The 14,386-nt window shown below is 42.2% G+C and overlaps 1 protein-coding gene and 1 pseudogene across 1 annotated transcript; both read left to right on the top strand.

Annotated features, from left to right (window-relative positions):
• Positions 1 to 4,140: 4,140 nt before the first annotated feature.
• Positions 4,141 to 6,946, top strand: LOC100502116 (uncharacterized). Its single transcript, NM_001196619.1, has 3 exons — positions 4,141 to 4,206; positions 6,358 to 6,467; positions 6,555 to 6,946. The coding sequence occupies exon 3, from the start codon at positions 6,569 to 6,571 to the stop codon at positions 6,866 to 6,868; it is 300 nt and encodes a 99-aa protein (NP_001183548.1). The 5' UTR covers positions 4,141 to 4,206; positions 6,358 to 6,467; positions 6,555 to 6,568; the 3' UTR covers positions 6,869 to 6,946.
• A 1,596-nt stretch (positions 6,947 to 8,542) lies between these two features.
• LOC103632838 (proline-rich receptor-like protein kinase PERK9) lies at positions 8,543 to 12,477 on the top strand (annotated as a pseudogene).
• The last annotated feature ends 1,909 nt before the right edge of the window (positions 12,478 to 14,386 follow it).

Raw genomic sequence — 14,386 nt, 5'->3', positions numbered from 1 at the left:
GTTAAAAGAGGTAGAAAATCTAAATTTGCTCCTAAGGCTGTAGAAGGCTTTTTACTTGGTTATGACTCAAACACAAGGGCATATAGAGTCTTCAACAAATCCACCAGATTAGTTGAGGTTTCTTGTGACATTGTGTTTGATGAGACTAACGGCTCTCAAGTAGAGCAAGTTGATCTTGATGAGCTAGATGATGAAGAGGCTCCATGCGTCACGCTAAGGAACATGTCCATTGGGGATGTGTGTCCTAAGGAATCCAAAGAGCCTCCACAAGCACAAGATCAACCATCTTCTTCCATACAAGCATCTCCACCAACTCAAGATGAGGATCAAGCTCAAGATGATGAAAATGAAGATCAAGAAGAGCCACCTCAAGAGGAGTACAATGATCAAGGGGGAGATGCCAATGATCAAGACAAGGAAGATAATGAGGGTCCAAGACTGCCACACCCAAGAGTCCACCAAGCGATACAACGAGATCACCCCGTGAACTCCATCCTCGGCGATATTCATAAGGGGGTAACCACTCGATCTCGTGTCGCTCATTTTTGTGAACATTACTCCTTTGTGTCTTCTATTGAGCCATACAGGGTGGAAGATGCATTAAGGGATTCGGATTGGGTGTTGGCAATGCAAGAGGAACTCAACAACTTCACAAGGAATGAGGTATGGCATCTTGTTCCACGTCCTAACCAAAATGTTGTAGGAACCAAGTGGGTATTTCGCAACAAGCAAGATGAGCATGGTGTGGTGACAAGGAACAAAGCCCGACTTATAGCCAAAGGATATTCACAAGTCGAAGGTTTGGATTTCGGTGAAACCTATGCACCCGTAGCTAGGCTTGAGACAATTCGTATATTACTTGCCTATGCTACTTACCATGGCTTCAAGCTTTATCAAATGGACATGAAGAGTGCCTTCCTCAATGGACCAATCAAGGAGGAGGTCTATGTTGAGCAACCTCCCGGCTTTGAAGATAGTGGGTACCCTAACCATGTATATAAACTCTCTAAGGCGCTTTATGGGCTTAAGCAAGCCCCAAGAGCATGGTATGAATGCCTAAGAGATTTTTTTATCACTAATGGATTCAAAGTCGGCAAAGCCAATCCTACTCTCTTTACTAAAACAATTGCAAATGATTTGTTTGTATGCCAAATTTATGTTGATGATATCGTATTTGGGTCTACTAACAAATCTACTTGTGAAGAGTTTAGTAGGATCATGATTCAAAAATTCGAGATGTCAATGATGAGGGAGTTGAAGTATTTCCTAGGATTTCAAGTGAAGCAACTCCAAGAGGGTACCTTCATTAGCCAAACGAAGTACACTCAAGACATACTCACCAAGTTTGGAATGAGGATGCCAAGCCCATCAAGACACCCATGGGAACTAATGGGCATCTCGACCTCGACACGGGAGGTAAATCCATAGATCAAAAGGTACACCGGTCGATGATAGGATCTCTACTCTATTTATGTGCATCTCGACCGGATATTATGCTTTATGTATGCATGTGTGCAAGATTCCAAGCCAGTCCTAAGGAAGTTCACCTTAGGGCTATGAAACGAATCTTGAGATATTTAGTTCATACAGCTAAGTTTGGTCTTTGGTACCCCAAGGGATCCACCTTTGATTTAATAGGTTATTCAGATGCTGATTGGGAAGGGTGTAAAATTGATAGAAAGAGCACATCAGGGACTTGTCAGTTCTTGGGAAGATCCCTAGTGTCTTGGGCTTCAAAGAAACAAAACTCAGTGTCCGGTGCGCCCGTCGACAGAAAGCCTCCCCAATGGCCACTTTGGTGGTTGGGGCTATAAATACCCCCCAACCACCACACTTCAAGGCATCCAAGTTTTCAGCCAACACATTCAATACAAGAGCTCTAGACTTCACTCCAAGACACAAAAGCAAAGATCAAATCCTCTCCAAGTCCCAAACACATTCCAAAGACTTAGTGGCTTGCGAGAGAGACATTTGTGTTCATTTAAGTTCTTGTCGCTTGGATCGCTTTTCTTCTTCCCCATTTCTTGTTCCCAAGACATTTGTAATCAAGCAAGAGACACCAATTGTGTGGTGGTCCTTGTGGGGACTAAGTGTCCCAATTGATTGAGGAGAAAATCTCACTCGGTCTAAGTGACCGTTTGAGAGAGGGAAAGGGTTGAAAGAGACTTGGTCTTTGTGACCACCTCAACAGGGAGTAGGTTTGCAAGAACCAAACCTCGGTAAAACAAATCACCGTGTCTCACTCTTCATTTGCTTGTGATTTGTTTTTGCCCTCTCTTTCGGACTCGACTTTATTTCTAACGCTAATCCCGGCTTGTAGTTGTGCTTAAAGTTTATAAATTTCAGATTTGCCTATTCACCCCCCTCTAGGCGACTTTCACTAATCATCAACAATACTTCAGAACAGTAGATGGATACACTATCTAGTCCACTCCAAGCTATTTGCTCTGATGACAATACCGAGTCTGCAAGAAGTTTGCCAATGCTTGCAACTGCCATTTTCTGCACATGTCCAATCTCCAACTCTACACCTATCCTTTCTTCCGTAGGGTAAACCGTAGCTACGAGCTTTAAAAGGCTAAAATAATTTGATCGAGCAGGGCTGAAATCACGCTGCAAATAAAGGTATGATGAACCAAATACTTTCTCCTCATCATCTTCATCCTCATCGGCATCAGATTCATCAAATATCATCTACCCAACCCCGCTACTGATGAAGTCTCGAGAGCTACTACCACTAGAGAAGCCTTCTGTCCACTCCTTTAAGTTCGGCTTCACAACCTCCAGGCTCCCTGCACCATTAAATTCATCGTTTGATTCTAGAGCCAATATTTGAGAGAGAATACCGCCAGCTCTAGTAGCATCAACATTTTCAGCCTCTGTGCCAACATCTTCCACTTTACTAACAGCAACCTGATCTTCAACGTTCTGCTCCTTCTCCAGGCTATCCTCTAGCACACTGCCAGCACTAGCAGGAAGAAGCTCATCCATACTTCCACCATTCTTAACTACCACAGTTGCCTCACTTGGTGGGTCAGGCCTACTAGCTTTAACTTCAACATGATCATCCTTGCTAGCCGATTCTTCTAAATCTTCTCCACCTCGAGCAAGCCGCTTCAATAAACCTTCATGCATGTGAGTTTCAGAATGCATCTCCTCATCCCATACCACTTTTAGGCCCACTTCACTGAACACCAAGGAATCTGAATCTTCAGGGAACAGGACAACCACAGTCTCGCTGCTGTTGTGAGGCATTTCATCGAACACCAAAGGGGGCCATACCTCCAACACCCGATGCAGCAAGCCCACACTGACATCCTCGTTCACTAGGCCGTGGATCCAACCAACCCTGTTCCTCAGGCCACATCTCCATATCCCTAGCCTTGGTTTCCTTCATTTGGCGTGCCAACACAGTCCATTCTGTTGCCACCTCTGTTGCTAACCTCGACTGAATCGGGATTGTTTACTGGACGTCATCCACCACTTCCAACTTCTGAATCAAACGATTCAACCGGTTCATCACCCTATCCCAATGCCCTGCATCCTCCTTCCTCCACTCTTCCATCGCGAACAGAATGAATCGAGTTGGTTGTTTGTACCTCGCACACCTCCCGTCAAGGACCGTCCCGGTCCTGTTCCGATCCCGACGGCAGGAGGAGTTCCGTGTCGAGAAGCACAACTGCGTCATGGGATGATGTCGACACCGAGGTAGACGAGTAAGCTAGGTCGCTGGAACGGAATCGCCGCCAAAGAGGACGCGACCCTCACGCGCCCCGCCGAGGATCGGAGAGCCTCTGATACCACTTGTCACGTTCGTCGTTCCCCTTGGCCGTTGGTGAGCAACCACGGCGTGAGGTCTGGCCTGCCGATGAGAAGACAACGCTCAACTCTAGGTAAATGGCAAGGTATATTCTCTATTTCAATTTTCATCCCTTGTTCAATACAGCACGACACAGTAGCCTTTATAGACGTCAAAATAAGCTGGCCCCATTTCCACGGCACACTCACACAAGCCTCCACGGCCCACACGCGAACGCGGTTCATACAAATCAACGCTATGCACGCCACACACACCCGCGTCCAGGTATCGGCCATGAGTCCATGACACACTCCTGCTCGCGGTGGGGGTGCTCATCCCGGCGCTGTTCCTGCTCGTGCCCTCGCGCCAGGAGGGGTACATCTCAGACGACCACGACGTGTTCGCTGGTATTTTCTCGGACTCTTGCGACTTATGTTGTGATAGCCGTTGGTGCGAGGGTTTGGGGATTCGTGGGTTTAGTTGGGGCAGCTCGGAAGTTGTGGTTTCAGTTTTAGTTGTAGTGGGGAGGCGGATCGATATGATCGATTGGCAGATTACCGCTTACGAGATGGCAGCATGGATGCTGGATTCTTCGATTCCACCTCCGTTGAGCTAGGATGATTTCATAGTCAATTTGGTCGTGTCATGCTCAGGGCGCAATTGTCAGGGAGTGTGCCTTGGTTAGTTCTGTGCTCATCCATATTGTACTTTTAAAGTTCTGAATTATGCTGAAGCATGGGATCACCGAGAAATTTTAATTTTTGGGGCTTCAAACAATACGCTTCACGCTTTTACCACTCGTAACATTGACTTTATAAAATAGGACTTAAATCATTAAAACATGTCACACTTGATTTCAATGTCATTTTTCATTTTTGTCATTTTTGCTCTTCTGTGTGTACGTACAGATGTAAAAGATATAGATGCAAAAGGCAGAAGGGCGCAGAAGGATAAAAAAAGTCTAAGATGACATTGAAATCAAGTGTGGTGTGTTTTGAGTCTTATTTTCTGAAGTCGATGTTACAAATGTGAATTGTTTGGAGTCTAAAAAATTCAAATTTCTCCTTTTTGGGTAGAAGGTGGCTTTTAGAATCCGTATGATTTTGAACTAGGTCCCAAATTTCAGAAATTCTCTCACTCGATGTCTCTGAAAATGTTAGACCCTGATGGTTGGATCAAGTTATTACATATGAAGACCTTCCTGTCTATGTATGTAGCATGTAACATATGTTTTCTGGTGCTGCAGTATATAATTTTTTAGGGTAGTGTTCGTCCTCTTAGATGCATTATTTTTTGTGCTCTCTCCAGTCATGAAAACATGTCATTTAGGGCAAGGTTTGATCAAACTAAACTCTAAACATCAATAACTTTCACATTATTTAGTTTGGAAATATCTAAGTTATATATGTACATTTGTATACAAAATACTTGCAAAACTCTTAAAATTTAAGGATTTTAAGAATGTGTTCTAGAAGAAATTAGCGATCAAAGATACACATCATAGGACATGGAAAGTCAAATGTGACAGTATTTTGGACTGGAGGGAGTATAACAGCAGTTTTGGATTGTACTTTGTAAGATCCATATTTTAATTTACTTTATTCAAAACTAGGTCCCAAATGTTATGATATGCTTAGATGTAGATGTATATACATGATGAGTGGATATTGACAAACATGTCTGCTTCAGCACAACATTATTATTAGATTCAAGAAACATAGGATATTAAGCACGCCTATTAAATTTCCAGCCCCTCTAAATTCAAGAGATTTTAGATGATAGGATAACAGGATTCCAAATATTTCTAGCCAAATCTAATATTAGAATCCCTGTTTCAACGTCGTCACCTAGGCGTCCAGGCAGACCCAGTACTCGCCTGGATGCTTAGTCCGTTAGTCGCCTTTGAAACCATGATCAAAATGTATTTTAAGGTTCTTTGTTGAATTATTGATATATAGTATATTTAATGTGTTTACAATTTTGGGACACTGGATCCCAATTCCCAACAACCCCTTGTTCCTGTCCTCTATTGTTTACATTTTTCCATTCCTACTGGGTGCTGACTGCGGAGGCCTGAGTTAAGCCCCTCCTTCAATCTTGAATGAAAGGGCTGCTTTTGTTTTAAACCTGTGTGTCTTATATTCTTACTACTCGTAATTGTTTGAACTACTGATCCAGTCCTTTTTTTGCTGGCACTGTTAATATAATCAAGTCAATGCTTATATCCTATTTATGTTCCCATCAGCAGAAACCCACAATTAATTTTCTTAGGAAGCTCATTATTTTATTCATGGAGAATTCATCATGTTTGTTGCTGTCTTGCTGAGATGTTTATTTACCTCCTAGCTCACTGTCTCGGTAGATAATGCAATCAAACATTTCATTTATCTTTTGTGACTACAAAATATTCACTAGAACCTGTGTGTGCCTTTGTTTTTTAAAAAAATTGCTATTATATGTTTTTGTACTTTTAGGGTATTGCCCTTTTTAACACTTACAGTCACATGTTGATGAGGCATCATGATGTCTGTTGATAAAGATCATCTCCTCTGTTTCAGCTGAAATCAAAGTTGGTTTCACTTTGGAAAAGCCAGTGTCATTCCTTACTTCTCACATAGACAAACTAGGGAATGCCATATTTGAAGAGATTGGTGTACCTAATAGCAAGGTGCCTATTCCCTGTTGTCTTTCCTATTTTTTCCCTCAAATTTCTTTTGCCTGAAGTGTTTGCTGCTTATAATATGTTTTTTTGCAGGTATCATCGTTTCAATGCACCCATTAGCTTTTAAATACTCCACACATGTTGTTTTTGGTGTTCTTCCTTATCCAAAAGATGCTTCAATAAGTTTGCCAGCTCTAAGTGTGTTGAGATCATCCTTAATAGAGATGATTCTCCAGCAAGTGAACCTATCCTTGACACCACTTTTTGGGCATCCATGTTGTTTCGAGCTGTTGAGATTTCCTGGAGGAGTTACAGTCATTCCTGCAGTGTCTGGTTTTACATGGGCAAACACAGACCCCCTATTCGACTTTGTGTTGAACAACTCCATTTTATCAGATTTTGGGTAATCTTACAGAGCTCAAGGATCAGCTGAAACTTGGATTGAACTTAAGGTCATATGAGGTATTAATGGTTTTGTTTCTTCTACTGAGGTTGCAGTGACATATTTAAAGTGCTCCGTTAGCTCCAATTCAATTCTCACTAATTGCCGTATTTGCAGAAAATATATTTGCAATTCAGGAATTGTCATGGACCTTCGGTCCATGGGGATAGTTGTCTTCTCCGGCGAGGTTATACCCCTCTGCCGTAGGCTTGGTTCTAGGGTAGCAGCCCTAGGCGCTTGAGAGGGTCATTGCAAGAGAGAGAGATTGGTTTGATAATGATCTTGCTTGATTTATTCTCTGCTGCCATGCGGCTTATAAATAGCCCTATAGCTAACCAACTTCTACAAACTCTCAACTAACTCCTACTTTCTTGGACTTATCTGCTGCTAACTCTCCACAATTCTCTCATCTCAATCTTATTCTCTAGCCTTATCCCAGCTCATCTCAATCTTATTCTCTAGCCTTATCCCAGTCTGGTTGTTGCCTCTCGCTCTCTATGATGCCCATGACATCTCCCCCTCCCTTGAGGACCAGCTCGTCCTCGAGCTGCCATAGACTTACCTGACACGACTTAAGGTTAAGCCTTTTACATCTCGGCTTACCTTTATTATTTAAGACGAAAATACAAAATAATTGTGGAACTAAAATATAAATTTGAACTGCAGCTATGTCCTCCTGGATCCCAAGGAAAGAGCTGAACTACGGACTTCACGTTGGATGAAAGGTGAAGGAGGAACCAGCTCGTTCTTATGTTGGGTCTGTCCAGCACCAAGGCAGTTGCCCGAATGAAGGAGACGACCCTCTTTGGCCGTGCAGGGGGGCTGCATACCCAGATCTTGACTTCTGCAGGGGGTTCAAAAAGTATAGACGAGACCTGGTGGTTGGGCGCGCAGGCTACGAGTTGGTGCAGCGATGAGCTGATCAGCAAGTGCAGCTTCCGCACCGCCCGCCTAACAAGGAAGCCGCGCACTGCGGCTTGCAGGCGCACCACGGCCTGCTCATGTGATGACGGCCATGGGGTGGCCCTGGAGGCCACAGCAAGGTGCTTCTCCCACGAAGGGACTGTACCTGGCGGCGTGCCAGGAACCCTCGCGCTGCCGCCTGAAGCCGCACCGCTGCTTGGAGTTCCTTCTCTGTTTTCTCCTTGTAGCGGTGGAACATCACAACGAACTGATCCCACTTCTCTGCGAGACGACCAAAATTCTCTTCGAGCCGAGTGAATGCATCTGGAGTTGGAGAGGGCGGGTGGGAGGGCGTTGCGGCGGGTGATGGCGCGGCGGCTGGTGGTGGTGAGGGATGGGCGGCTGGTGGTGGTGAGGATAACCTGGAGCTGATACCAGGTGTCATGGACCTTCGGTCCATGGGTATAGTTGTCTTCTCCGGCGAGGTTATATCCCTCTGCCACAGGCTTGGTTCTAGGGTAGCAGCCCTAGGCGCTTGAGAGGGTCATTGCAAGAGAGAGAGATTGGTTTGATAATGATCTTGCTTGATTTATTCCCTGCTACCATGCGGCTTATAAATAGCCCTATAGCTAACCAACTTCTACAAACTCTCAACTAACTACTACTTTCTTGGACTTATCTGCTGCTAACCAACTCTCCACAATTCTCTCATCTCAATCTTATTCTCTAGCCTTATCCCAGCTCATCTCAATCTTATTCTCTAGCCTTATCCCAGCCTGGCTGTTGCCTCTCGCTCCCTATGATGCCCATGACAGGAATGGGATTGGTTCTTCAGTTGAAGCTCCAGCAACTATTTGTGGCATCGGTATTAGATGGAAGCAGCAATCTTTTACCAGATAGATTGAAACAAATAGCTCAGTAAATCGGAAAACCTGATGGGAAGAATCTTGGGCTTAATCACTCTGTATTTGGTAAAGTAAAGGGTGTTCAGCTGTCATCGTACGTACAACACAAAATCTCCGATTTATCTCCTAGTTCATCTTCGGCTCTGGCTCCATCGCCATCACAGTCACTTTCTCCAAGCATGCCACCGTCGTTATCATCGTTTGGGAGCATCCCTTACACTGCAGGGAGACTACCTCGTCCAGCTTTAGCCCCTTCATGGAACAGACACCCTCGTTTTCCATATTTTAGGTGTAATCCCTCTCCTGTTGGTAGTTCAATGTTAAATTAAAACCTCCTTGCATTATTGAAGACCCCTGGTTACCTCTCTTAATGCATTCAGCAAAGACATCCATCTTGCCTTCCCTGCCAAAACTCGTTCATCCAGCAGATTCACCGCCTGCTCACATAGATCCTCCTCGCCCCTTACCTAATCCCATTCATTTTCCAAAAGCAATCTCTGGACCCACTTCTCAAATGATGTCAATACCTTCACCCCCATGACCAGTGTCTCAACATTCGATGCCCCAAAGGAAAAAATGGAATAGCAGAACATCGAGGTTCTCTTCAATTGCGCCATCGCCACATGGTAAGTTTTCTTGATATTTTATCTCTATAGCATTTTACTGTTTTCTTAATGTTAGAACTCTTATTCAACGGTGAAGACTATGGATAGTTAGTTTAAAATATTAATATTATAACAACAACAACAAAGTCTTTTAGTTCCAAACAAGTTAGGGTAGGCCGGAGTTAAAACACAACAAAAACCACATGTCAAGGTTCAGCCGTTCGGGCATATGGATAGTTGTTTTCCATGCACTCCTATTTAAAGCTAAATCTTTAGGTATATTTCATCATTTTAAGTCTCATTTTACTGCCTCTTTCCGTATCAACTCCCACTATGCACTGCCACACTGGTGCCTTTGAAAGTCTTCGTTGGACATGTCCAAACCATCTTAATATATGTTGGATAAAGTTTTCCTTAATTAGTGCTACCGCTAGCCTATTAAGTATCTCATCGTTTCGAACTCGACCCCTTCTTGTATGGCTATAAATCCAACACAACATATGAATTTCCGCAATGCTTATCTGCTGAACATGTTGCCTTTTTGTAGGCCAACATTCCACAACATACAACATAGGAATCGTTGTTGTATAAAATTTGTCTTTTAGCTTCTGTGGTACTCTTTTATTATATAAAACACCAAATACTTGACGCCACTTTATCCACCTTACTTTGATTCTATGACTAACATCTTCATTAATACCTCGTCTATCTATAACATTGATCCTAAATATCTAAAGATGTTCTTGCTAGCCATTACTTGACCTTCCAAACTAACATATCCTTCCTCCAGTTTCTGGTGGTGTCGAAATCACATCTCATATATATTCGGTTTTAGTTCTACTAAATCTAAAACCTTTAGACTCTGGAATCTCCTGTCACAACTCTAGCTTTCTATTTACTCCTAGCCGACTTTTATCAACTAGCGCTACATCGTCCTTAAAAAGCATACACCAAAAGATATCCTCTTATATGCCCTTTGTGACATTATCCATCACCAAGACAAAAAGAACAATTTGTATTGCAATCATGTCAGTTCTTGAGTATTATTGGTCTTGCATTTATTATGCACTGCAGGTTACTAGCTACTGTCACTACTAACATGTGGATCGATCTGCAGCCACAGTTTGACATCTAGTTTCTTTTACTCCACTTGCTTTTGTCAATGTGACTTTACATCTATATAACTCAATGTTTCAAAGCATATCTTAGTGCTAGTTTGATTCACATTTCCTTTTCCTGTGTATTTATGAATCTCCATCTTTGCTTTCAGTCCACAATCCTTATGTGGTTTCTTGAGAAGCTTATCGTTTTTGTATCTCAATATGCAGCTCTCGTTCACACTTGAAGTTATGGTTGCTTCGACTGTTAGCCATGCGTCATCAGGAAAATCGAGCCAGAAGACAAGGTCACAATTTTGCTTCAAGCATAACCATGAGTTGCAATCATGGGCTATGATGCAAAGATGAGGCTTTGTTTATTGGCTACTGTAACTATATGATTAATTTTAAAGCTTTTTGAGGTCAGGTTAACTGTAGATATAGATGTTGCTTCGACTGTATATATGATTAATTTTAAATCTCTCACCGAAGGGTTGGGAGCTTATATAGAGGAATGCAAGGACTCTTACTCGGGTCCACGTTCTGCAATAATACTTTCTTGTAACGTATTGACCATAAATACATAATACAACATGCAACTTCTCTGCAAGATTCTGTTTGTTCTATGGTGCTTGGAGCGTTTAATCAATGCTGATTGTCTCTTTGTTGTCTAGTAGACATAAGGTTAAGAGAAGATAAGGAAGTGTTATCGGTTCCATCGGAAGTTTGTCTCAGGCGTTGATTGAATGATGCATACAGTTAATAGTGACACATTTACCTTGTGCTTTATGAATTGACATACGTGCTGATACGCCCTGTGAATTCTTCCAAGCTGAGTTTTTTTTTTCATTGGTCCTAAATCACATGTCTAACTCATTCCCAAAACTTTGCATGGGGCAAAGAACAGATTCACTTGTCCTAAAATCACTTATGGGCTAATTGGTTTGAGGAATGAGTTAGGGTTATTTGGTTTGAGGAATGAGTTAGACCTTGTTTGATAGAGCTTAGTTTTATCACTGAAGTTGTTTTTTCACGAGCAGCTTTCTAGATGAAGCTAGGCTGTTTTTTAAAAAAAAAACTGTTTAAAAAACAGTTTTATACATGGCTTTTCTCTATTTATTTGTGAGAGCATAAAAAGCTATTTTGAAAAATGGACGTTTGGCAAAAAAATATTAACTCATGAAGTTGTTTTTGGAGCTGAACTTATTCGGTCATCCACTCATCCCTCACTTCTTTTATTTAGTTTATCGAATCTACTCATCCCTTACTCTTTATTTCTTTATTTATGAGGTGTTTGTTTGGTATTATAATCTGTCTAGATTATACAATTCAACGAATTTTGAACCAGCACTTGATTCAAAATTTGTTAGATTATATAATCTTGTCAGATTATAATCTCAAACAAACACCTATTAGTTCGTGAAATAGAATAGTTTGATGCTTCGTCAGCTTATTCTTCACGAGCTAATAATGAACTAAAATTAAATAATACAAGTTACGTCACGTGTGACCTACTTGGCTCCATCATTCTGGCCAGGAACGAGAGTGCAGGGCGGCAGGAGCTTCCCCACCAACTGCTGCCAATAATTCATTCCCGGAATCACTGCCACCCACTCTGCCTGCCAGATCGGGTGGATTTCTTCGTTTCGCCCACAGCTATACGCCTTGGTTTGTGCACAGTGTCTCCCGCGCGTTCCTATGTTTTTTTTTCATATACTAAACGGAAACAACCATTTTTCGTCGTGTTTTTCTATCCTATGTTTTCCGTTCCAGAAGACGGAGTTGCTAGGACATTATAATTCTCGATTTGTTTTTATTTTTCCATTCCTGCATGCTGAGAATTCCCGTGTTCTAATTTATTTCATGCAACCAGACACCAGAAATGACAAGTACTACGTACTAGTAATATCAGATTACCAGCAGGCCAGCTTTAGAGACGTGGATGGAGATCCCGGCCGGTACAAATTGGGCATGCGCAGCAATTTCTTAAACTGGACAGCAAGCATCAACGTGACTGGAAAGGCTTTTTTTTTCTCCTTCCAAAGAGGATATTTACCATCCTGAAAGGATGCTTAATTAATTAGCAGCTTCGTCGTAGAACGACGTGCGAAGGCTGCGTTTTCTATGCAACGTAGTAGCACGTCGTCCGAACGACGAGTGCGACACATTTGTTCCTCGCTGAAATCAGTATCGATGTGTTGCTTCCTTTCTGTCTTTTCTCTGCTAGCACCACTCTCCTAGAAACACGGTGCCGTGCATGCGTTGCAGCTTTGGATCGTCCGTGTTGCAGTATAAACGGGTTGTTATTGCGCCATGGACTTTGGAGTAGTGCGCATGTTTCTTGTAAGCAGTGACTTGTTTTTGCTTGAAATACTCGGAGCTCGCTCTTGTAAACATAAGTACGGGTACATCTGCTACAAAAAAAAATTTATACAACTTGACTCTCCTTTTCGCGAAAAAGCAAGTGCGGTTCCGGGTTCCCTCTTCCGTCTGATTGGTTCGTTCTCCGCAGCCTCTCATCCTTAATCACTGTATGCATTGACTTTATCTAAATATCTGTTCCCGTGGATGAATAAATGGATGTAAAACAATTTATTTTAAGATAGTTTGACTGTATCGGTTTGTACACATATCTGGTCGGCCATGCTTGGATGAAGCTGACTGCCCGTGCCCAGCGATCCAATCACCCCGTTTGTGCACGGCCCATACTGTAGCTTCTACCGGGTTCGCCGGTTTGCTACTTTCTCGCTCCACGTTCTTCTCTATCTAGCAGAGATCACAATGGACCTCGATCCTCGATTCGTCGCGGTGAATTCTTTCATTAGAAAATAAAGATATAGAATTTTCTCCCCATCAGATAAACGTGGACGGGAAGCATTTCTCATTCCCGTCTCCCATGTGGGATCTGTTAAACTTACAAACGACGATGTTTTTATGTAATAGTTAACGATAAAAATAAATAATTATTTTATTAATAGATAGCTCATTGTTCAAACAAACGTGTTCATTTTAATATAAGCATAATGATTTTTTACATCTGACAATATGTATAAACGATAATGTTTTACATTAATAACAAAAAAATTACTTGTTGATTATAATTTAAGTGGGGAACGGAAATGGAGAATAAATGTTTCACACATCCGTTCATGAGGATCATAGTGGGGAAAATTTTTCATCACGGGGATAGGGATGGAGAGGTAAAACCTGACGGGAAATTCTCCATAATCATTCTATATTTCAAACTTCACTCTATAAATAGTGTCAAACATTATTATTTAAAGTTAACGCATCTGCGTTCAGCCATTCACAGCATTTTTTTAGTGAAATCCTGAAATATTAACGTACTCCAGTACACTGTATGGTAACTGAGATATATATATATATTTGGTAGTAGGACTACAGGAGTACGTGGTTTGTTAGAGCATGTGCGGCACGTATGGGCCACTGCAGTGGTAGGAAAGAGAGAACCGCAGAAGGAAGGAAAGGGAGAAAGAAAGGGCATCTGATCACTGATCTCGTGCGACTGCGCGAGGACGCGAAAAGACAGCTCCCGCCGGCCGCCGGCAGCCTCGTCTCCGCTCGGTGGTCGAGATGAGTGGATGGAGACATCGAGTGGACAGTGGAGCACTGGATCGATCGAGGCCGAAAAAGGCCCATGTACTCGCATGTGCTGTGGACCATCGGTGGTCCTTAACTAGAGATATCAACGGCTACCACGACTCGATACCGTTATTTATTTTATTCGATTATATATATATGAGCTAAATATTTTATTTATGTATTTTTTATTGGACAAATACTTTATCAATGAGTAAACGAGTATTAGAACGTTTTGTTCTCATTTATATTCGTTAACCCATGGGTGCAACATATCTAATATAAAAGTGTGAACTTGGACTTCGATCATCCATCTATTTTGACTATTTAACAACCTTTTAGATGATAATATCATAAAAGACTTAACAACTAT

Source organism: Zea mays, chromosome 7 (assembly GCF_902167145.1).
Source record: "Zea mays cultivar B73 chromosome 7, Zm-B73-REFERENCE-NAM-5.0, whole genome shotgun sequence".
Classification (NCBI taxonomy): Eukaryota; Viridiplantae; Streptophyta; class Magnoliopsida; order Poales; family Poaceae; genus Zea; species Zea mays.
Note: the sequence above shows the minus strand (reverse complement) of the source record. Positions and strands in the feature narration are given on the sequence as shown.

Excerpts from the sequence above, each read along its gene's own strand:
- LOC100502116 (NM_001196619.1), top strand. The coding sequence starts at position 6,569 with ATGCACCCATTAGCTTTTAAATACTCCACACATGTTGTTTTTGGTGTT.